Here is a 24,308-nt window from a genome sequence, read left to right on the forward strand (position 1 = left end):
CAGGACACAGAATCATTTTATTGCAACGATTATAACGTCACTTCTCAACCTTCATTCAACAACAGCCAACAAACCAAACAAAAAAGAAAGGAACAGAAACCAAAACTTGGACATCTTCAGCTAGTGTAAATGCAGCACACATCTGAAGCCAAACTGCTGCTGGGCTGCTGGAACTCCAGCCCTGGCGGTGTAGTAAGATTCATTTAGCCAGAGGAGTTCCAAAGCACTTTTATCAGAGAGGATTCAGACAAGTGCATTTCACCCCACCAGCATATTGCAAATGATTCACTTTAAAAATGAATCTGAATTAAAGTTTCGATGACATTTTTCATAACAACAGCAGAAACATCAGGAGGACTGATAATAAAGATAGAATATTTAAATAAATGATACAAATCTTAACACTGATAGGTAGATTAGTGTTAAATAAAAGTTGTCTGTGGGTTTATAATAAATTAAAATATCCTTTGGGTTTGAATCTGACACGGTATTCAGGGTGACATCAACGTCTGGACTGCAGAGCAACTATAGTGCATTTCAAAATACTGTGGCGATATGAAAGTAAACAGTTTAAAATAAGTTATACAGTGATTTGTGTCAAATTATAGATGGATAGTAGGTAATTATCCTGGATCACAGCTAGTGCAATGGTGGTAGACTGGGTAAATGGAGCATTTTTGTTCATTCCTTTTCTGCAGAAACAATTCAGCATGTGCATGGCATAATTTCATGCTGGCATTTGTTAATGGATGAATAATAAATCAGTCCACCAAACTCCATGGAAATATGAAAAGATTAAACTGTAGTTGAATGAAAATAATAAAGTGCTTTAAATGAGTATTTGTTGTTTACTACATTGTTTCAAATTCCATGGTAGACTCCAAAACCAACCCAGTGAAATATGACAGTGCTCTACAGTAAGTAAAAGTGACCCTGCTGCTTACTGTAGGCTATACTTCCATGGCTTTTTCTTTCCTTAATGTTAAATTTAGCTTACCATGGGATCATAGGAGAAGCTTACAGCACAGGCTGAGCTTGGACAGGCATAGAGGGTAACCACAAACATTCCCTATTTTAAAGGTTTTTTTTGGGGGTGGGAGGGAAGTAAGAGGAAGAGGAGGAAGGAAGCAAACAGCAATCTGGAAATAGTTCATATCCAGTGTTTGTAGCCAGTTTGCCTGAAATACACCGTTCAGTTTTGTAAGACATAAGAAGATTGCTTGGACTGTATAGAAATCTGAAAATTAGTGTTCTAAGTCTCTTGAGTGATAGTTGCTATAATATGGATGCTTCTTCCATGGCTTCAACCCACCTAAAAAGGGCAGGAAAGAAAGGGTGGTACATGTAAAATTATTTCTTTCAAAAATGCGTATTTTAAGAACATAAAGCCTGAAGAGGACTGTAGCTGTAGTTTTGTAATTAGAATATGAAATATGAAATGACTAAATTATGTTTAAAAGAAACATAACCTCCCATAAATGCAAATTTTCTTCCCACGTGCCTTAAGGCACTAGCATTTTTATTACAAGTTTCATGATTATTTTATTATGTAGAAGTAGTAGAGTAGCAATAAATGCAAAATCTGAACAATTATTTGTTGATGACCAAACTAAGAAGTGGATAAATAGAATACAAATTGGGGAAGCTCCCATACAAAAATCATATTTGACTGGAAGACTATGATTCTTGAGGCTCAGCCTTCTTTCTACCTAAACAGAGGAGTGAAAAAAGGTAGACTTTCCATCACTGAGGGCAGTTGCATGCAATTGGGCTTAGCCAACACTCTGAAAGCCATTTGTTCTCCTCTGTTAGGGTAGGAATCTGAAGCAAAGGAGAGGAAAAACCTTACATAAGCTTTTGGACCTATATGCTCACTAGCACGGACATCTATTCCCTTACCTCTGTGCTGAACAGTTATCATCTGCTCGGAAGCTATAAAACAGAGTTTGCTTGTGATAGAGATGGAAAACTGTACCCACGCATCCTTCCTCTTTTTCTGGGGCAACAGTGAAACCCAACAAAGGCAAACTTTCTGTGGCAACTTTGTCCTGAAAGCGAGAAGAAGCAAACCAAAAATTAGAGAGAAGCCCATTTCAGTTTAAGGGCTCTTTCTGAAAAACAATCATATGCAAACACTGTGCTGCAAAAGTAGTAAAATGAATCTTCTGCTGAACTGGTGACTCTTAAACAGGAGCAGTGCCAGCGTACTGCACATGTTCATATAGTCTTCAACCTTAGCAGCACCTCTAAAAATCCAGTTACTCATGGCCATCCAAAAGGTCAAATTACCCATTACTTTAATGACTACTGTGACATCATGGTCCAGGAAGCAACCAATGAGCTTACTGGCAGCGTGGGAAAGTGCAGCAGCGCTCATGAAAGCTTGAAATGGGGCTCAGTCTCGGGTGTGTTACTTCAAGCTATTTTTGTTTGCTGAATGCAAGTAGTAGTCTGCTTTGTACCTTATAATTTCCTTTTATAGCACTAGCAACTTTGTTTTAAAAATCTGTACATCAGATAGCATGCTCACTTTGAACAACACTGCTTCAAAATCTTGGAACTGGTTACACAATTCAGCATTAACTTTCCCCCAGTATACAGCTGCGGTTTTTGTTTTGCCAAAATCTGCTTTATATAAGTTAAAGAAACAATAAGTAATAATCAAACTGAGTTTCAGCTTCACTGAAGGCTGCAACTGTGGTCACTGTAATGTTTTTATATGTGTATGTTGCTTTTGCTTCTGCTCTTAGAAGCTCAGTTGTAAGCTGGGAATAAGAAGTGTAACTTGCCATCCGTCGCTCTTTCCCTATCACCAAACAAAAAGTGATCGCTTCTAAGATTAGGGCAGATAAGTGTACTGAACACAAAACTGGATGCTAACAGTTGGAATTGCTGAGAGGCTGCGGGACCTTGGAAAAAAGTCAAGTTCAAGATTATGTAGCCTAAGAGGAAACAAATCAGGTAGAAAAACTAAGGAGGTAACAAACTATACATCACACTACTGAAGAAAGCTGTTGAGTTTTCAATGATGGCCAGACCATGAACACTTACGTGTCTCAATCTCCTCATCTTTTTCAGAGGGCTAATTAATGATGCTTCATTCCTCACACTGCTGAATTTAAGTGATTGATATTTTCAAAGTGTTCTGAAGACTTAAAATATTAAATATTGCTATTGCTACAGTTCTAGCATTCTGTATCCAGCAAAATCATTTTTTATGCTTCTGCTTACAAAATCTGCCATTTTCAACCACACCTTGTACTGTATTTCCTTCATGCTTACTGGCACTGCAGCTACTCAATTGGAGAAGAAATAAAATTGAGAAAAGGGACTGGGATGAGAAAAAAATACATTAGAAGTCTGCTGCAAAGCCAGCCTCCTCAGCTATGAAGAGGAATTTACAGGTCAATACAGAAAGCAGTATTCTCATCTCCACAGACTATCCTATCTTTTCCTGTTGATACTAGTAGGATAAGTATATCTTATTTACACATACAAGACTCTTCCCTCCAGCAGAAATAGATTATAGCACCACCCTACATCTACAAAAAAAAAAAATATCTGGCAATTGCCTTGAAGTCTTTGTATGTAAATACCTAGGCTCAGGCTGACAATATATATCAACATGAACAGCAAAAAAAATAAAATCAAATAATGAAGGGGAGTTTGTAAAAAGGTTGCTGAGATCCACCCAGGGATGTGGCTGAGCCCTTCAGCTAAAAGTAACTGCTTAGGGGCCCAGTCCATTAGAACCAGATCTCAGAGGCAGCTGGCTGTGAGAACCGCCACTTACACCTTTCACATTTACTTCTGTTGACTGCAGAGCATAAATGATAAAATTCAGTCAGGAAAATATTTTAAGTTAGATTGCACAGTACCTCATTTGCGACGTAGGTATAGAGGACTTTGCCTTTGATAACAAACCAGCGTTTCTTCCAGTGTCTTTTGCCTCTCTTACATCTGGCGAGGTAACCACTGATGGTAGCTCCCTCTCCTGAGGCTGTCACCTGAAGGAGAGTGGGAGAAATTGGGATTTATGACAGCAGAGGCCTTTTCCTTCCTGATATGAATGTTTACATGGATAGAGTAATATCATGCTTATGTTATTTCTGTTCTTTTTTTTTCCCCCACTGTTTGAAGATGTTAAACATCGTTCTTGGTAACACGTGGAAAACATACAATTGCCTTGTTACTGAGAACAAGTTTACAGTTATATTCTGAGAAAGTGAACTCGTCCCTCCCGCCAGCTCTTTCTGTTGGGTGAGGTAGTATAGGAAAAAAATGATGCTTCCAGTAAGGGAGGACAGTCCTTTGCCTGAACACCTTTAAGATGTGGTTATGTTTTGGACTTTGCAATATTTTTGTATTAACTTATGTTAATAACTTGATTATTTCTCTAATGAAATCAAGTCATAATATTTCTGAGGAAAGTTACCCCTCTCACAGACCTATTTTGAGAATTAGAAAAAAATTCCAGAGATTCAAATCTAGCCTTTCTGACAAGGTAGAAGACTGAGCAGTATCACACAACAGTGCTCTGTAGCAGAATAAAAGCATTCCAGGTCCTGGCTAAAGCTAGTGAAAAAAAGTTACAGATTAATACTATTGTGTGACATAAGGGTCTCATCAATTTCATAAAAAGTAACCAGTCAGTGGCAAATCATGCTCTGTTGGTACTTGCGAAGGCTGTGACCTGCCTCCTTATACCAGCTAATACCAGGAGGTGGTCTCAGTTTTCTGGAGACGGTACAGGTTGATGAGGAAACGCACACTGCTATAATTTGGGTTTCTTAGTGGGCTGAAGACGTTTCTGTGCTGTCTCCAGAGCTCAGAGTACTTTATGTTTGAAACATTAGTGTGAAAAACAGAAAAAAATAATTGCATGCTGATGACTAGAGCATGGTATAAGCCCACTGCTTGCAGAACAAATTATAAACATAGCTGCTGAAATCTCAGCACGTAGTTCTCAGCAGTTTCTTGCCTTTCTTAGCCACCTTGGTCCTACCTCTGTAAGAGCTGACGGGATCTTTTTCTGTTTCTTGAAAGATGAGTAATGGATATTGTGGAAGACTGAAGAGAAGGCACTGCTTGAACACCTGGATGAAGTTGGAGGAAAGCTCATACTTAGTGGCCGCTCTGGAAGATAAAGAAAATTCAGAAGGGAAGGGAGAAATGGATGAATTGCTCTATGTCATACAAGGGGTAAGAGATACACGCTAACTAAGACAAACAACCAGCTCCTCTGTAGCTGGTTTTTATTTCAGCTTTTCCTTCAAATTACTCTGTTAAGTTTGGTTGGCTGGCTGGATTTCATAGCATCCTCAAGTACTGGTAATAACCTACAGCTACTTGAAAGCAGTCTGAAAGAAAATTTGGCAATGCAAGAATACAGCTTGTCCAGGTCCCTTTGGATGGCATCTCTTCCTTCCACTGTATTTACTGCACCGCTCAGCATGGTGTCATCAGTAAACTTGCTGAGAGTGCACTCAGTCACACTATCTCAGTCACACTGATAAAGATGTTGAAGAGCGCCAGTCCCAAGACAGACCCTTGGGGGACAACACTTGTCCCTGGCCTCCACCTGGATATAGAGCCATTTCCCACAGTTATATATACAAATCCCTCCCCCTCCCCCCCCCCCCCCCACCCAATTTATCTTCAATTTGAATGTGTATTTAAATTAGAACATGGACTCATATAGTAATATAGAGAGTTCTAGTTAGGCAGTAGCTCTACTGTCAGGAATTTCTGCTTCCATCTGTTTCCAGATTAACTTTCTATGTAGAAAAGCTCTTAGTAGCTCTGCACTTTATCTCAGCATTCCTTGTTGTAAAAGCAACAAGGATAAGGACAGAATGAGGTACAGTAAAGCCACTGTTTTCCTTTAATGGATAATTCACTAGAAATTACAGGGAACAGCTATCAGCTCTAATGTTTACATCTCACACTTCTTGCCGTTATACTGGCTTATCAAAAGGCCAGGGAAACCCTCAGAGAACTTAGCTTGCTAAAACAATTTTAGCTGCCTTACAGTCTGGGACTTTTGGGACCTCAATACACATGAATTGTGGTTGAAATGAGAAATCCTCTGTCACAAAGGTTAACATAGCAGGCAGGTCCTAAAAGCATCTCCATTATACAAATAGACAGTATATTAATTTTGCCAAGAATGGAGGAACTTTACCTCTTTTCTTCAATTCCACATAGCAGCTGTCACAGACTTTGGCTGCTTGATCTCTGAGGTACTTCATAGGGTACTTGTTTCTTGAACAGTTTCGACATACAATCTGCTCCAGAAAGGAGATTTGCATGTAAATATAATTTTAATTGATATGTATGCACATATAAAACAAGTCCTCTGAGTTGTTTAGGAGAGAAGGATGGATAGTGGAGCAGATAATTTTGCTACATCTGTGTCAGTCAGGGTAAATTTACTGGTTGAACTGTAATTACTGTAAATTTACACTGATCTAAGCCGACCAGAATCCCACACAGATTTTAGTTGCACACTAGTCATGAGAAACCTAACTACCTAACAGAGCAGTGCATTAACAGGTTCTGTGGAAAGTCAAATTCTGGTCTTGATATTGCAAAAAACTTGCAGAAATTAGAGCGGTGGCAGCCACCATCTTAGCAGTGTGAATAAAGCCTCCCTGAGGAGCTTGTACAGCTCTTACCTTCCCACAGGCGTGGCAATGATGTCGCCTCAAAGTGAGGGTGAAGTCACAGCCACAGTTCATGCACATCATAACATGGGATACAGGTACCAAAGTAGGAGGCCTCTCACCCAAGGGTATTCCAAGCCTTTCCCGTAACTTAAAATCAAAGAAGAACAAATCAAGAAGTATTCACACTCCTAAAGTACACCCGTTCAATCCTCCTAATACTGCAGTTCTGTCATTACAGTTCACCTGCTAGAATACCCAGTTTTTCGAAGATACAGGTGCAGCGATACACAGATTCTAAGTGCTTCAGCACTGAAAGTCTATGCCCATCAATATATGGTGCTGTGAAAGGTAGTCAAAACAGATAACAATGGATATAGATCCGTTATTGATCAGTCACTGACAACCTTCCCCATGAAGCAAGGACTTTATTCATTGCATATGCAAATTGCAGACAAGGTCATGAGTTAAAGTCATCTTTTTCTTGGCAGTTTCTGAAATACTAACCCTAAAAAACTCCAGCTCCATAGTTTTCAGCAGGAAAGAAGCCTAGTTCATTATTTCATTACACCTGGGGCAGTTTTAAGAATGCAGAAGAGAAAGTACCAAAAATCAGTATAAGCTTGTTTATTTTCCAGTGCAAAACATGATGCACACAAAAAGGAATTTATCCCCACAGAATCCAAACATAATCCGTGCTTTCCATGGCGGATCTGGATATATGGAACAACTATAATAAATGTACTTATTATTCCTGTTTCTCAGAATACACAAGGCTGCAGTTGTGCATGTGCCTGCCTGTTATCCAAGCCTATGGAGCCATGGTCAGTATGAAACTGATCCCCGTTTTCTCTCTGTATATATATGCGTGTGTGTGGATGTATATAAAACAAGTGATGCACAATGCAATTGCTGACCACCTGCTGAACAATGCCCAGCTAGTTCCCAAGCAATGACTCTCTTCTCCCCAGCAAACACCCACAGCTTTATAGCTTTTTCACAGTGTCATACGGTATGGTTGGTTTAGGTCAGCTGTCCCTGTTCTGTCCTCTCCCAGCTTCTTGTGCACCCCCAGTTCCCTCTGACGGTACAGTGGGAGAAGCTGAAATGTCCTTGGCTGTGTGCAGCACATCTCAGCAACAACTAAAATAGGCTCGTTTTTCTTTAAAAGCCAAAATGTAGCATTATTCCAGCTAATATGAAGAAAATCCACTCCATTCCATCTAAAACCAGGATAAGAATTTGTATCTATTTTTAGACCAGTAAAGATGGTTACTGTTTGGGAACAAATTTTGCTAGTCTTCCTCCAGGTGAACTTGTATTTAAGCAAAGACCACAGAATACAGACTGCGATTAACATTTCAGAGGTGGTCTCTAAGGCCATGCACTGTAAATAAGCTTTGTCATTTAGGCTTGCATTCTGATCTTACTGGAATTACTAAGGATATCTTGCCCAAGAAACTCTGCATTTTAGCATTTTCTAACTTCTTCCCTTCCCATTTCTCTTTCCCCTTCAAGCATGAAAGATTCAGCTTCCTCTTACCTCCACGTTGCTGTGGAAAGTGGAAGTATTGTGAGCTTTGTAGTCATCCGGGATGTGTCTGCTGATACAGCTGTACCAGTCATCCCTTTCCAAGCAAGAGCTGTGGAATGAAATACAGCAAAGCAGTTAATACCATGTACATCCGGGACCAAAACAAGCGGTTTTTGGATCAGAGGAGAAAAGCTTCACTTTCTGAACTTTTATTTTTACTCGCTAGTGCACTGAATCAGTAATTTCAAAGCGAAGAACAAAACTGACTTGCACTTTTTCTGGATGATTAGTGTACCTCTATAGTTATTACTGTGACTGAGAAGGCACTACATTCTCTCTCTTTTTTTTTCTCCAAAGTAGTCTCTGACTTTGCTATGAACTGCTCAATCCTAGATAACATCAGAGATAAAAGTGTTTCTTCTTTTGTATTCATCCTAGTTATTATGTTCTCTAGTGCACATAGTATGAGATGCTTAGATGATCTGCATGTTACGAAATAAGAAATCTATCACTCATGGTAAAGTTGTGAATGCTTTTGTTTTTCTCTAGCTCAATCACAGACAAGCTCCATGCTCCTGGCAGGACACCAAGACAGACTTATAGGTCGTTTCCAACCTTGTGATTCTTGTGACAGCAATTTGGAAAGCAAATCCTGCATTCCCCTGCGTTGCAGTTATGCAGGGAGACTAGCAGTTCTCCAATCCGGCCTCAAGCTGCCCCCTTTGCACTAGATGCAATAGTGAAGCACCCTGCTTCTCTACTAGTCCAGCCATCCTAGAAAAGCAGCAAGGCCCTTAATGCCTTTTACTTATGAAATGCATTTGCTCTTTTAGAACCATTAACCATGCTGCACGTCTTAGATGGATGTTAGATGGTTTTTATGCCGTGACTTCAAACCGTGCATACTGTTTGTTTGAAAACTGTGCACAGCTCTGGCTGTTGCTAGCATCAATCAGTGGAACAGATTAATCTCAGTGTGTTCTCATCTCTGAGCTACACCAGCCACTTTCATGAAAGCTACCTACTAGAGTTGCTTTTAAAAATTAGTAGTGGCATCACTGCCAATTGCTGTTCAGCTGTAGCTTCGACACACTATGCTCAGTAAGGCCACCGAACAAGATATCTAGGAATAATTTGTCTTTTGTGATCTTAAAAAAATTTTTTAAAAATGAGAGCTAGGAAATGCTAGATTTGATCAGTGATCCTTGACTTGGCATTCCTCTGCACTCTGAGCATAAAGCTTCTGTAAAATTCAACAGGCTTGTTGCAGCAAAGACATTCCCAAAAAGTAAATTATATTTGCTAACCTCTGCACGCCAAGGGCCTATGATACGGGAGATAATCTCTGACAAGAGTCGCACTGCTAGTCAGTCCTTATTACTATCAGAAGTCTAATCAAATTAGGCTTTTTAGAAAATCTCAAGGAGATACCTGTATTTTCAAGATGAAACGCATTCAAAGCCTGCAAAACGCTAACAGAGGAAGTCCTGCTTCAACCTCTATCATTCTTGGAAATTCTTTGAGAATTCCTAATTCTTGCAAATTAAGACCTGATTTGAAAAACCAAATAAGTCCCTTGCAGTGCAAAAGAAATAAATAAAGAGAAATCCTACAGTAACGTAAATTAAATGCTCTTTGGTGAAGAGATGAAGATAGATAAGAGGGAAATCTGGTAGTAAAAGCCTGTTATCTAATGCATACCTTCAACCTCTTCTCTGTTCCACTAAACATCTTCAGTCAGTAATTACAGATTATTAACCTAATAAATGTGGGAACAACATTGATCTGCTGATGAGAAAGATAAATTAAGTCACTGGACACCAGCCTCTCAATTAGCTATTTCACTGGTCATGAGAAAGCTCAGATAAATGTATGCTGAACTTCCGAGGCTCAGAGAACCTCTGACTTTGATTCACCATGGCTACATTTCAGCCTGAGCGTGACTGCCCTTTTGTGCTACACTGAGGGTTATCCCTGTGCTGCCTCACACCCTCTTCCTCAGGCATAGAGGGTCACACTGTCACTGCACTCTCCTGTCCAGCAGGGGGCAGCCAGAGAATACAAAAAACTGAATTAGGATGGGATTTTGTCACTGTCGCTCCATATTAGTCCCCTAGGGAGGAGATACCGACTGCTTTCTCCCAGTGCTCTGGTGTTTCATAATGGCACTAGACGGTTACCCCTATGTCCAAGCATATTTTGACATGCAAACAACAGTGTAACAACGGTATCAGCTTTCTCCATAAAGGCTCTGTAATCAGATCTATTGTCAGCTTAATGCAAGGTAAGAACATAGCTTTTCAGTGGGAGACAAAGGCTTTGCAGTGCTGCCTTCTCATATACTAATGCCAACTTTTGAGCTTTGGTCAAAGTTTTACTGCCTTTGTACAGTGCACATTCACCTTGTTTTCTGCAAGTGTAAAAGCACAGACACTTGGGTTGTGATTGTCAACAACTAGCCTTCTGTCAACAACAGGTCAGGAGCACTGCTGTGCAAACAATAGAAGATGCAGTCTGCAGGGATGCTTGAAGTCTTCTAGTACTTTTCTGTCTTCGGTGAGTACAGCACTGTGGTTAGAATAGTATGCTGTCGCACTGGCGTCTCATCAGCTCTGTCAGCCAGCACAGAAAGGGAGAGGAGAAAATACCTGTTTGCTCCTAGGGCAGATTGGTCAGAGAATGAGCAGTACAAGGAAAATAAAGGGTCTCTATCCCAGTGTTCTGATAAGAGTCAATTTCAATTCAGCTGTTATCAGAAGGGTGACCTCAGTCTTCAGCCCTGATTCTATTTACTACCAAAGAAATATAGCTTCTGATGGTCACACATGTTTAGTTTGAGCTAACTAAGCAGACTTGACATGAGCACAAAAGCAGAGCATCCCAGGTGTCTTCTACAGATGCCAACTTCAGTTGCCCAGGATAGAGGGCACATGCAGCAGCTACTTTCCCTCTACAACAAAGAAACACTTTCCACTTTTGTAATTGTCAGCAGGTAATTCAGAAGTACTGTGTGCATATTTTGAAGGCTGTGATAAATATGCAGATCTAGGGAAATCTCAGATACTTTCTCATTTGCTGGTTATAAGAGGAACCAGACAAAAGGCTTTGACAGGTATCAGAGCACTGCCCACAGATTGCAAATGTTCCTAGGAAAATAAGAGCTTCAAATTCTGATTGAGTAAGAGAGTGCCCTCCCTGTCTGCTTACTGCACTGTGTAGTTAAGGGAAGTCTGCTGCTTCCAGCCATGCTGTTGTTAGAGACTTACCGTGTAAAAGTACTTAAAGCTTTGAAGACTTTTTTTATTTAAACAATTTTAATACCATTGCTACCAGGATATGTCTTCTATAGTAATCTACATCTGAAAATCAATCCATCCACCTTTCTGCTGTAGATCTAGGTAAATTTGCGAGATAGTTGTGGACTAGAAGCATGAAAAAAATACAGTACACTGCTATCCTTTGGTCAAACACTGACCTATAATCTCTTTCTGCCATTAGTTTATAATCCCAGAGTAGAGATGCTGACTCCCAGTTGCAGTTAGTACTAACACTACACAAATACAATAGTGAAGATCTTTTTAATAGAAAGTCCCGTGAGGTTGCCAGTCAAGTTTAATTTTGGCTTTGTTATTTAAGCACTACTAAGTGCTTTTATATCTACTGCACAATATTACTTACTTTCTATTTTCTCTAGCAATTTTGTAATACTAGTGGTATGAGCTAAAAAGTGTAATTGTGAAAGACAGATGTAACATACTCCTGGAGCTACAAGAAAAGAATGTGAAAGATCAATTGAAAGAATTCAGTTTTCTTAAAAAGAGATTTTCTTCTTTCCTCTCTCTTGAAAATGTTGTCAGGAGCTGAGTTCTAATCTTCACTTGTTAAATGAACTGAATTAGTTACAGTTCATGAGCTTTGCATTTATAATATTTACATTAACATATAACATTACACATATCTGTGTAATGAAGCACTCAGACACTATCACAATAGCACAGTCCAAAACCAAGTTTAAAAAGAATTAAACACTTGTCAAGAATACGATATTGGTTAGACTGATCTGGAGATTTAGCTAGAATGTAGCTTCTGCTGTGGCAGTTTGGAGACAGTACCTTGCTGACAGTGTCAGGCAATATTCGTCACATTCAATCTTCAGGACATTTGGGGCTTTTTCTGTCACTGGGCGGCTCACCTAGAAACAAATATCATGAACATAAGGGTGTACATGAATTACACTGTACAAGTCTGTATGCAAAGCGATCTCTGATGTCCAAGCTCTCTGTTTCATTATTTAAATGCAAGGAGGTGGCTGGTAGGGTTTTCTGCCAATTCTATTGCTAATTTAACAAAGAATGTCCTCTATTTCGATATTACGCCAGTTCTAAAGGGAAAACAAAGATTTAATCCAACTACAGAGGTACTGATAAACTCTCAGTCAGAGTTTGATTTCCATATGAGAAGCTCAGGAGATATTTAGTCTGACAAATGTCAGAGCATGTCAGGTAGAATCCTTCTGTAAAGGATGGAAATAATTTTCTTCTGGACATGTAGACTATACGCCATGAAGTGCTTCAGATCAGTGAATGCCTGTCTGCAGCCAGGTTCTTTAAGAGCCAAAAATATCCAAGATTCAGCTCAGCTGAAACTTTTTCCTGCCATGTACCGTACTAGTTGTCTACTAATAGCAAAAGCTACTTAGAGGAAACACAGCTTCATGGTAATCATGTGATATTATTAACAAGCATCTATTATACCAATCACTCTGTATTTCAAATGTACTACAGTAAGTATCTGTTACACAGCTCCTTTCTACTTAGAAGTGGAGCACTTTGGTGATTCTTACTTAGCAAGGAACCTAGAGTTATTTTCAGACTACGAGGTCTTTGGGATGATCAGCCTTCCGTCTTTTCAGAAAACCCCAATACAGTTTGTGTCATTTTACTGAAATTAATTATTAGTAACTCATGTCTTGCATGGTTTCTTCAGCCCCAACCTCCTAACTTGCCACTTCAACTCTTTTTTTTGTATTTCTTAGAAATACAACTTGGCACATTGGCTACAGAACAGTTATGAAAGTTCTTGGAGGGAGGTATAAGATGGCCAGCTAGGTCAGAAGTAAAGACCATTCCTGCCCAATATTTCTTGTTACACATGAACTAGTGTCAATGGATGCTTAGGGAAAGACCGTAAGAACAGGGCAATTGTATCCAGTTTCTGCAACCTGTAGTTATGGAAGTTACTGAACAAGAGATTGTATCTGCTTAATTGCATGTAGTATCACCCAATACACCATTTCCCTATGAAGTTTTAGAATCCATTAACATTTTTCATTTAAAAAGTCAATGGACATGTAGAAAACAGGCAAATGAAAGCTTATGTAAATTGTGAGTGGCAAATGTTTAAGGTCGGTTGGCAACCTGGGGCCCAGCTGAACATGCTGTAGGGTACAACTATGCATTGGCTAGAGACAGAAAAAGTCTTTTTCTGTTTCAGATTTCATGGTCTGATAATCTGATAAATCTGATTTTGACTTGCATTATTAATTACCAGCCTGAATAAGACTGTCATACAAAGTCACAACCTTACAGATAATCTTTTATATAATTACTTCATACTATGTTTTTCCTTCTGACTCCTGGTCCACCCCCTCTATCTCCTTGACATCAGCTGGAAATAAGACAAACTAGAAAAGCACTGAATGCCCAGTGTACAATTTTAATTTCAGCCTATGATACAGATAAAGCATTACCTTCATGTCTGACACAACCAGTGTGTTTTTCAGTTGGTATTTTCCATCCTTCTGGGGATACGTGTACAGCAGAACATCGTTCATCTGTATAAAGAGAAAGACAAAATCAATCATTTGCAACACAATCTGCAAGTCTGACCATTACTCCAGGGGGGATTCCTAGAACAAGCAGTAACTTAAACTGCTAGGACTGTTACTAAAGACAGGTCCAAGTTACACAGCTTAGATGAAGACCTACATTTCCAAAGAGCTCTGTGAAATCCAGATTCAGGATTTTGATTCCTTCCCATTTCTGACTTTTGCTAGCAGCTAAGCAAGTAGATAATCATCTCCTTTTCATTCAGCTTTGGTTAAATAGCTGCTTGTTTTAAGGGCAGTGCTGTGTCCAAGTCAGGAATGCAGGTTATGCATTTATTACATGGCAATACCAACTAACTGCCCAGGATTCTGCAGCTCTGACTCTCTTAGTCCTGTAACAGTAAAGTTGCATCAAGGCCAGAAGTAGAGCTGGGTTTCATAGACTTCTGTTTTCTGGGCAAAAAGGAATTGGAAGTACAGTGTCAAGGTTTCTAAGAATGATTTAGGGATGAATGGTTTGGATGAGAGGAGTAACTGGCTTTCCTTGCTAACAGAATTCACCTAAATATGACAGCATCAAGTCTGCAGCACAGACAAGTTTATCCGTGCTATGCTGAACAGCTGGCACCCACAGTGCACTCCCTGCCAAAAAGCTCCCACCATATGCTTGGGTTTTTTTGAATGTTTTTGAAAGATAGTTCATTATGAACCCTATGTTGTCCCATTCAAGTGAGTGTTAAACATCTTCTGAGTGTCAGCAGAGCAGCCTGAATGTGCGCTGCAGCTACATTTTCCAGGCTGTGACTCAGAAACTTCCTATGCTCCAGTCCTGCTGGCTAGAGCATTAAACAATCTCTCATTTGATAGCAGCTTCCCACACCCCACTTGCAACACAAGCAGCCTTTGTAGAGAAATTCTTGGAAGGGTGAGATAAGAGACAATGTACGAGTTGCAAAGTTCTATGATTGTGGGGCAGTCAGGGGGCCTGCCAGCATCAGCAGCCCCATAGTGAACTGCAAAGAGGCCCCAACGTCCCTGTAAACAGACTGGACTCAGGAAACAGGCGTCCAGCAAACCTCACCAAACATCCTGCCAGGAAGCACCACATTCAACAATATCATCAGCCTGCCCAAAACTACCAGCTCAAGTAAACTTGTGATACACATCGTGTGCGCACTCAAAAATGCACACCCCAAAAATGCGTGAATGCATGTGTTACAAATTTGTGTCCATATGAGCTGTGCACAGATGGCTCTCTCTTTAGGGGCATATATTCAGAGCACATGTGTGCACACCATCAAAACACAGGCTGAAGGAAGAGGCCAAATACAATTTTGGTACATACCTAATTCTTCAGACATGTACTAACTAGAACTTCAGTTTGATGAGCTCATCTCCCAGGATATGCAGGGGTTTATCTTTCAATGCATACTCCTCTGCTGATATTTTCTTCATGTTAACTATAGTCAGTGTAAGTTCAATACAAAGAACTTTGAAAAGAGTGCTCATATAACACTATTTTGAGTAGCTAAGTTAAAAAATTACATGCAGAACTAAGCTAAATTATACTTGTACATACTCATGTCTAATAATTTTCTAGTATGGCAACTGCAGCATTGTAAAAAGTATACAGTTCTGAAAGTTTTTTGATAAATATCACAGGGCAAGTTCTTGTTCTACCTGAATTTTGCCAGTGCTACAAAATACTTAGATACAGAGGGATTAAAAATTTAAGTTTCAAAAGACAACATGTAGAAGACTTTATTCTTGGGGCTTTCTGTGTGTTCTGTCCCCTGGATATCAGAACCAAGATAGTACATCGGTCGGGCCACATACACTGGCAGAGGAAGGGAAGTGTTACAAAAGGCACAGGCAGCGATGGTGGTAGGCCCTTAAGACTGCATTAGAAAAGTTGCTACTTTCAAAGATGGAAGTTCGCTGGTAGAGTTACACAGCAGTTTTAAGACCGAATAGACCATTAAACATCACTTCAATGGTGACAGCATTACAGAAACACTGTCTGCAGTGTTAGCAGGTAATGCAAAAGCATTCAGATGTTAGTGCAGGAATTAAGTCATTTCACACTGATTTTCTTTCCTGCATTTTCACAATCGCTGCATTGCTACGCAGCCTAAGCAGCTTTCAGAGGAGAAGACGATTAAGGGCAGGTGCGGTGGGAAAAAAATTAAAAAATATATATATATATATATATATATCACTGAACTAAAGGAAAGATCTTTGCCTATGACTTTTAAACCACTTCCAAGTTCCAACTGCCCCCCCCCTTCAAAGAAACAGTACAAGAAGCCTAAGGTGGTTTCAATTTGTGTTAGAGGAGAAAGGAAGCTTCTGTGCACCTTCTGATTCTTTAAAGTTACCACAATGGTTTAGTCCATCGTATACTTTGCATGACAGCACTCTTGGTCATGGTTTGCACTTCCAGCTGCCAGGAAGTCATGATTTCATTTCTACTTACTATTTTTATAGTCCAAAGATGCAGACTTGAATGAAATCTCTTAAATTCACACTTTCCTCTACTGAAAATATTTACTTTTATACATAAAACTAATGAAGCCATCAGAGAAGCACAGTGCCAGCACTATGCCCTGTCTCATCTGACCTTTGATTATGACTGCAGTATGTGAGCAATTGGTAGAGAAGCTTGTGTATCCTACTTATGTAGAAGTAGGAATTGTTATTAATAAGGGGGAAAAAGAAGAATTAATGGCAAAAATCTACTCTTTCTGATAAGCCATCTCTCCTCATAATAGACCTAGGGGGAAAAGCTGTCAACACTTACAGAGACCATAGTGAATATATAATCCAGGCATGTGATCCATTTATTTTAAAATGAAGTCTGCAAACAATACTTCAATGTTAGTATCAGCAGTAGTGCTCAATACTTTATGGTGCTTTTCAATTTCACAGACATGAACAGGTAATCATTGCAAAAATTTTATGACACGCAAGTATTTTCCCCTTCATACAAATGAAAGCATAAATATAACTGTGGTTGTACAGTGAGCTACCTGCAACAAACAGAACTCATGAGCCTGGAGTCTCAGATCCTCTATAACTTTTCAGCGTTGTGTGTAATGCAGAACAGAAAGCATCAGTGCTAATGTTGCATCTACAAGAGTTGTTTCTCATGTTTTGATTTGTGAATGCTTAAATTTTTCCAGTTCAGTTTGGATCCATGTAAAGGGCTTTCCAGCCAAATGATTACAGGTTAATTTCTCATAACTGTCTTAAAATTTTGCAAGGCCTTAACTGAAAACTGCTGCTTTGAATCAACAGAGATCTGAAGGTGTGCTTTCAGAGGGACTGTCTCTAGGTCGCTCACAAAGTTATCAGCTGATTTACTTGGCGACATCAGGAACTAAAACCTAGCCTCTGAGCTTCAAGGATAGAAATCTTGTCCAAATACGCCAAAGGCTGTTTTCGTAAGCTTTACTAGCAGGGTTTGTTTTCTGTTTCTGATCAGATCTCCTAGGGCCTCAGAGGAGAATTTAAGCGCAAAGCTTAATCACTGGAAATGTGCACTTCAGTGTTTCCGTCTTCCTGAGCACATTGGAAACCTGCATTCCTTTGCAGAATTATGGCTTAGTCAGAGCTGTATAGAGTTGTGGCAAAAATGGAAGGCTGCACAGCCCTTACTGCTATGCAGTGCTAACAGGGATATGGAAGGCCTACAGACTTTTACATCCTGATAGCAACCGAAGCCCAGTCAGCACATCACTGCTGACAATGAAATGACATAGTGGTGGAGAAGATACGAAAGATACAGTAAAAACAAAAAAAAATCCTACCAAGAACAAGTGCCGAGGGTGCCTGTTTTTCCCAGAGACTTTCATCAGTGTTCCTTCTTTCACAAAGATCTAGAAGGAAAAGAAAAAGTTGTAATCCTGAGACTTCATACTGGAGTTTATTAAGAAGCAAGAACATACATTCCGTGAGAAGGCAGCACTCAGCTGCTTTCATCAGCACAGTAAGGGATGGATGCCTCAACACATGCTTCTAGCCCTCCTCATGATTAGCCTTAGTCTATGCCTGTGTCAACCCCGCTGCTCTTTATTGCTTGCATTTGTCTCTGACAGTTTAGAAACTCCCTTGTGAGACACCAGGCAGTCCTCAGCATACTCTTCTGCACAGCCAACATCTACTGGGCTTCAAAAGAAGAACTCATCCCCTAATTATGAAAAATCAAACGAACCGAAAAGAAATATTGAGACCTATTCACATAACTAAGCCTGTGTACATGTACATATTTGCAAGCACAATACCTTGTCTGTCCATATTACCATTATGTGTGTAAATAGGAATGTATGTGTAACCAGCTAAATGGTCTGAATGGAAATGTAGGATTGAATAACTCAAGAAAGAAACCTTTTAAAGTGTAGAGCAGTTTGGACCTAAGAAAACTGGCAATACTGGAAACATAAGAGGAAAATTTTACATTTGGTGCTTCAGCTATCCTCTTTCCTATGTTTCTGTTCATATATTTGTAATGCAATGGAAAGTGCAGCAATGACAGCAGACCAACAAGATCCTAGGCTGCAGCAAGTGAGGATTTGCTCATACATAATAACTGTGGACATAGGAATACAGGAAAGAAGCTGCTTACCTTTGTCAGGTCTCAAGTATGCAGAGATCTCCAGTGAGATACCCTTGCCTCCACTGTCAACCCTTAAATGAGGTCTGGGAAGGGGTGGATCCTGGCTCCATCCCTTCCAGTCACTCAGGTACACTGCATGCACCTGAGCTCCCCAGGGCTGATCCTGCCTACCTACCAGGTGCTCAATCACTGTTTCAAGTTGTGACTTAACATTTAAAAGTGATATCTTGTATTAAAAGCACACTGGAAAACAGTAACAATGAAAATCTGAAAGTATGCAATCCCCGGATTAGAGTAATCTTACCTAGCCAAATAAAGTTTTGAGCCTTTATAGGCTGCAAGCAGTTTCTGCTAGCATTTCACACCTTCCAACAGGAGTATAGAAGGAAAACAGCATCTTCTCCAGAACATGATACCCATGGGGTGGCTTAAGAGAGTGGGAGCAAAAAGTACAATGGCCACTCACACATGTGAAATCACAGAGCACTGCCAGAGTGATGGTTGCTTACATAAACCAGCGCTACAACTCTTATCACAGTGGGGCAGAAAACAACACCTGTAGATGTCTGAAATCTTGCTATCCACACAGAAAGAGATAAAGCTGGCCGGAAACAATGTCCTTATCGGCACAGTTCTGTCTGCAGCACTCACCCTTCCTGGCTGGAGGAGGCCGCTTTGCCCTCTCACACTATGCTCAATGTGGACCAGCTTCTGCAAGTTTTCCTAAGGGAGAGAAGCAACATTTAGATGACTAGATGGTGACTGCTCTTTAGTCAAACAGGCATACCATCCCTCATCCCTCCTCACCATTTTATTTCTCTGTAACAGTGAAGTGATATTAGAGAATTAGGTTTCAGAGAGAACTAAGCCCACAGTCTTTAAGTACAGGAAGTCTTCTTCCAGCCTCATAGGTTCTATAGAACCTCACCACCTGCATTCGCATCTGCTGTGACACCGTGCACTTTGATAACTTTTTAACACCCGCCCCCTCGTCCTTTAGTTCACTTTCAGAACAGCCCGCTCACTCCATGCAGCATTTATACATTAGCATCTTCACTAGCTTTCTTGATCTGCAAACCAAGAAACTAGAAGCAGGAACGAAATACAGTAACTACTCCAATGCTTGCTTATTAGTAGCATAACATGGATAATTCAGAGCATGCTTTGACGCAGTAAGGCCATCGCTAGGATTATCTGGAGGTTTATATTCTGCACTAACAGATTAGTGACTTTGAACCAGGGAATTCAGAAGCTTAACTAGTAAGGAGGTATTACCATCGCATCTCTTTTGATGATTTGCAAAGATCAAGAAGCTCATCAGCAGACTCCAATACTGTTGACTACTGTAGGGAAAGGCAAGTAACTAGCTTTAAATCACTCCAAAAAAGCAATAGTCACAAGCCAGTCAAAGAAAGAGTTGCTTACCCATCCCAAGGATCAGGACTCACCAAATACTCAAAAAGAAGGGATCACCAGGTAGAGAGAAATTCTTCCCTGGGTCAACCAGCCCTTAAATAAGGCTTAGGGAGTAGTGGAACTAGGCTCCACCCCTTCCAGTCGCAGAGACAAATTGCTTTCCCCTGTGTTCCCAGGGCTGGCTGTGTCCCTTCACCAGGTGTTCAGTCATCAGTTCAGACTGTGACTTAGCAGTTCTTATACAACTGCCTGCCTGACTTGAGAGCACAGACAGGGTACGGGCACATGACATTAATTTATCTGAAGATGGTAAATGAAATTAATCTAATTAAGTCTTTACAATCATTGAAACAAAGATCGTATTGGATGGAATATGTAGAAGAGGAAGGAGGGTCTGCATCTGAGCAATACTGCTAGAGTCTCTTCAAATCATTTGTGTAGCAGATACTGCTGCTAAAACCCAGGCTTGCACACAGTTGTGGTTTTATCTGTTCTAAGCACTAAAATGAGCTGCACAACAGCACTGAGATATCACTAGAATGTGTCCAAATGTTAGCACTCTCTTGTCCAAGTTAGCCACTGTTCTAACTCCCTGATTACACACACAGAAAAGCTACTGATTAAGCACCATATTTGACAGTTTCATGATCTGGAAGCCTTTAACTACTTTTTGCTATGTCAGAGAATGACATGTTCACCTTTGCTGCACTGACTGACTTCAAGCTATCCCTGGGCTTAGTTAGATTCTATTAGATTTTCAAGTGTAATCAAGGATGTATCTAAGATACACAAATCAGTGACATCTACTAAATAAGCTAATTAAGAAAACCATCACAGATATCAGAAGGAGCGCATCTATGTCAGCATAATGTTCTTTCAGGCTAATTTATGTTGAATTTCAGCTAACAATTAATGTAGCTATCTCAGCTTGCTTTCTGAGATAAACATGAAATAGCTCTGTATGTTACTGCTCTGGTGAAAAACTGCACTTATTTAGAAAGGTTTACTTCTAAATCAATAACCACATACCAAACACATTAGACTACATACAAGCCTTGAGTAGCACAAGGCTGTATTGTGAGCACACAACAGAACTGGCAGTTGACATATTTTCAACACTTTCAGCCATCAGGTATATCTTTTGCAGTACTGCAACCAACAAACAGAATTTTTCATGTAACTTCTAAAATACTACAGGCTTGCAAAATTGAAACAATATATAAACTAATAGCACAGGAACCGTCAGCTATAATGCAACAACTGACACTTGAAAAAGACATTTTCAGAGGACATCTCCATCACTGAAAGGTATTTTAGCCCTAGCAAAACTTGTCAAATTGACATCTTCCAGAATAAAAGCCCATTCTTCATCTATAGAAAAGGCATTGCCTTCTTGTGAGCACACTCTTGGCAAGTACTGGTGCTACACACTGTGATTTCTATAAGCGTGAAAGAACTCAGTTGCTGCCAGTCAGATACACTGCAGCTTTTCTTAGGACTGCTCATGACATGGCTGTTGTAATGCCGACTTTTGCAACATGGACATATGTTCACCAGAAAATGGACGAAGATGTATCAAACGCATTTCCTGTAGGAAGTCAAACAGACATTGCATGTGAAGGATTGTGATTTATCTGGAAATGCGGGCAGCTTAGGAGGGTATAATTTCCTTAGAGTTCCCTAAAACACTCTGTTTACATATAATAGTTTTTTTCATTTTTCTTAAAACCCTATTCATTCTTCTGTTAAATACCCTTCCAAAGCTGGAATTCCAAAATTAAAACAAAGCTCCACCCAGTTAGTACTGCAAATACGGAGTGGCTAAAATCCTTCTCCGGAGAGGTTAGCAATGAACTGCAGCTTCCGTATGGCAAGCAATATTATCATTGCATCCACAAAGGAGTACTGCCTCCTCAGAAATTCACCAGCTGCTAACAGCTACAATAATTTATTACTCTTCTAGCATTGCAAGACCTCTAAAAGATTGAAGAAGTGCAAAAAGCAATGCAAACCCTGATCAGTTCAAGTAGTGGATGGCTCCAAGAGTTACAGATAGACTCAATGCTATGTGGTGATGGCACAACTTCTGCCTCTACTTGCACATCTGTAAACTGCCAATAATATTTTCATAGTTGAGAAGAATGCTATGCAGATAGTTACTATGCTAATATGTCTGAAAGTCCTGGGCTAATAGTTCCCAGGGAAAGTGTGCTGAACTGTTATTATAATAAAACAAAAAAGCCAATAACAAATCTTTTATATTCTGCAGAAGATATAGATCATAATTCAGTATTCCCATCTGATATTTAGAGTATAGTTTGATCAGTTAATAAATAGCAGCAGAATACTTCCTCTTTCCAGATACGTGCCAAACCCAATTATTGCTAGAACTTCAGCTGAGTGCATGTCAAGTTGCTAACACTAAATTGAGTTACTCTGTTCAGATTGCACTGTAATTAAAGACACTTCTAAAATTCTTTGCATTTTTGAAAATCCGAGAGAAAGAACAGAACCTCTGGTTATAGTCTTCTTCGTTGGGATATTAAGCTATCTCTGATATCGCAGAATATTGAACTTCAATCCTCATGAACGTGAGAATCTTCACAAAACCCACAGTGTTCACACAGACAGGAGAGAAGGAGATTTTATTTCATCTCTTCCAGGCCATAGCTTCAAAAAGAGTAGATACACTCTGACAGTATGATAAAAAAATGAAGTGTAAAGGTCAGTGTGGAATGTGTGATGAAATTGTTCCCAAACAGACATTAAAGTAAGTACTATACAGCCTGTTTTGTCTATAAAACACAGAGGGCCTGGTGATGTTCTTCAAATTAAACTGTGGATTAGTGGAGATAAGAATCATTTCACAGCAATGCACCACAGTAAATATCAATCTTTCATAAAAAGTATGAAAGAGCTACAAGCTAATCACTACCACTTCAAAGGAAGTTGCTTATTCCTTAGCCATAAGTATCAGAGAATCTCTATTTGCTGTTTTGATAACTGTTGCTTACTACTAGATTTCTTTCCTGCGTGGCGTGGCTTCCTGCAGAGCCAATCTAACCCACAAAAAACTCAGCTGTTGTCAAAATGAGTCAGCTGAAAGATTTGTAAGCGCTGTCAGCAAACTAACACCCGTGTCTTAGTGCAATTGCATCCAGCCCAACGTTGATGCTCTCTGTTGATATCTTCCTGGAGGTTCTCCCCATAGGCAAAATCCAAAATTGAGTTATTTGGTTTATACAAAAAAAACCCATGATACAAAAAAACAGGGTTTGAACTTTCATGACTATTTCCACCAGTAATATAACTCCACTGATTTCACTGCAGTGGGAATGAAAATCTGATTCTGTCCACTCTCTTACACAGAGAAGTATTCATACAAATCTCCCATATATCTGAATAAAACCTAAAGAAGCAGAGGAACCACAAAAAGATGTGGGACCTTGCTCTGATAGAAACTGAGCTCCTACAATTCTCAGCCTCTAATATGGGTGTCCCTAAACCTGTGAGATTATGGTGAAAACCTGAGATCTCAACTATATAATTAAATAAAATTTTTATTTTGGTACAAAGAATGTTTTATTAATTAAAAAGGATGACTGGGAAGCCTATGCCTAGGGAGAAAATAAATCAAACCTGTTGAAAGCTTTGTCCAGCAAGTCCAGGGTTTCAGAGTCATTCTGTAAAGTGGCTAGATTACGTTTCTTTTTATGGTAAAATTTAGGCTTGTTCAGCAACATCCTCCCTGCTGTCTACATGCGCTTGTCTGGTAGCAGTACAGTGTTTGTACAGTAATCAATTGATTATTGGTGAAAATTATTTGGAAATAGTCCATATAATATCATTATTTCCATGCATCTCCTTTCTATTATGCTTCTTTCCTTCTCTTTCACTATTACATGTATGACTGCAACACAACTATCATTCCACCTTCAGAAACTTCCCTCACAACTTTTGTCCTCATTCTGCCTGATACAATGGCTGTTCCAATAGTAATGCCTAAGGTTAAACCCATTATGAAATGCGTGACAGATGGCAGCAGAGGGGCAATCTGACAAAAAGGTGTAGAGGAAGCAAAAATATGGAACTGAACTCCTCCATGTGGAAAAAGCAGCACCCACTGACAGCTGTTGATGATTAATGAATACTTATGTAGGCCCAACAGTGAATGCAACACAGCGAGGGGTGGGTGGTGCGCCTCAGCAGGGTGACAGCGGGTCACCTCCTCTGGTGCAAACTCGTACAAAC

The 24,308-nt window shown here is 39.8% G+C and overlaps 1 protein-coding gene across 1 annotated transcript in view; it reads right to left on the reverse strand.

Annotated features, from left to right (window-relative positions):
• Nucleotides 1–24,308, reverse strand: part of FGD5 (FYVE, RhoGEF and PH domain containing 5) — a 91,697-nt gene continuing 67,389 nt past the window's right edge. Inside the window, exons 11-21 of the mRNA XM_042880862.1 lie at nucleotides 19,293–19,364; nucleotides 17,836–17,904; nucleotides 13,949–14,032; nucleotides 12,312–12,391; nucleotides 8,209–8,308; nucleotides 6,678–6,815; nucleotides 6,185–6,287; nucleotides 5,006–5,136; nucleotides 3,879–4,007; nucleotides 1,900–2,048; nucleotides 1–1,312 (exon numbers count right to left, since the gene is read on the reverse strand). Coding sequence (XP_042736796.1) covers nucleotides 1,276–1,312; nucleotides 1,900–2,048; nucleotides 3,879–4,007; nucleotides 5,006–5,136; nucleotides 6,185–6,287; nucleotides 6,678–6,815; nucleotides 8,209–8,308; nucleotides 12,312–12,391; nucleotides 13,949–14,032; nucleotides 17,836–17,904; nucleotides 19,293–19,364 — 1,092 coding nt within the window. The 3' untranslated portion in view covers nucleotides 1–1,275. The remainder of the gene's footprint in view (nucleotides 1,313–1,899; nucleotides 2,049–3,878; nucleotides 4,008–5,005; nucleotides 5,137–6,184; nucleotides 6,288–6,677; nucleotides 6,816–8,208; nucleotides 8,309–12,311; nucleotides 12,392–13,948; nucleotides 14,033–17,835; nucleotides 17,905–19,292; nucleotides 19,365–24,308) is intronic.

This window comes from Lagopus leucura, unplaced genomic scaffold, assembly GCF_019238085.1.
Source record: "Lagopus leucura isolate 7727_CA_CO unplaced genomic scaffold, USGS_WTPT01 Super-Scaffold_100028, whole genome shotgun sequence".
Classification (NCBI taxonomy): domain Eukaryota; kingdom Metazoa; phylum Chordata; class Aves; order Galliformes; family Phasianidae; genus Lagopus; species Lagopus leucura.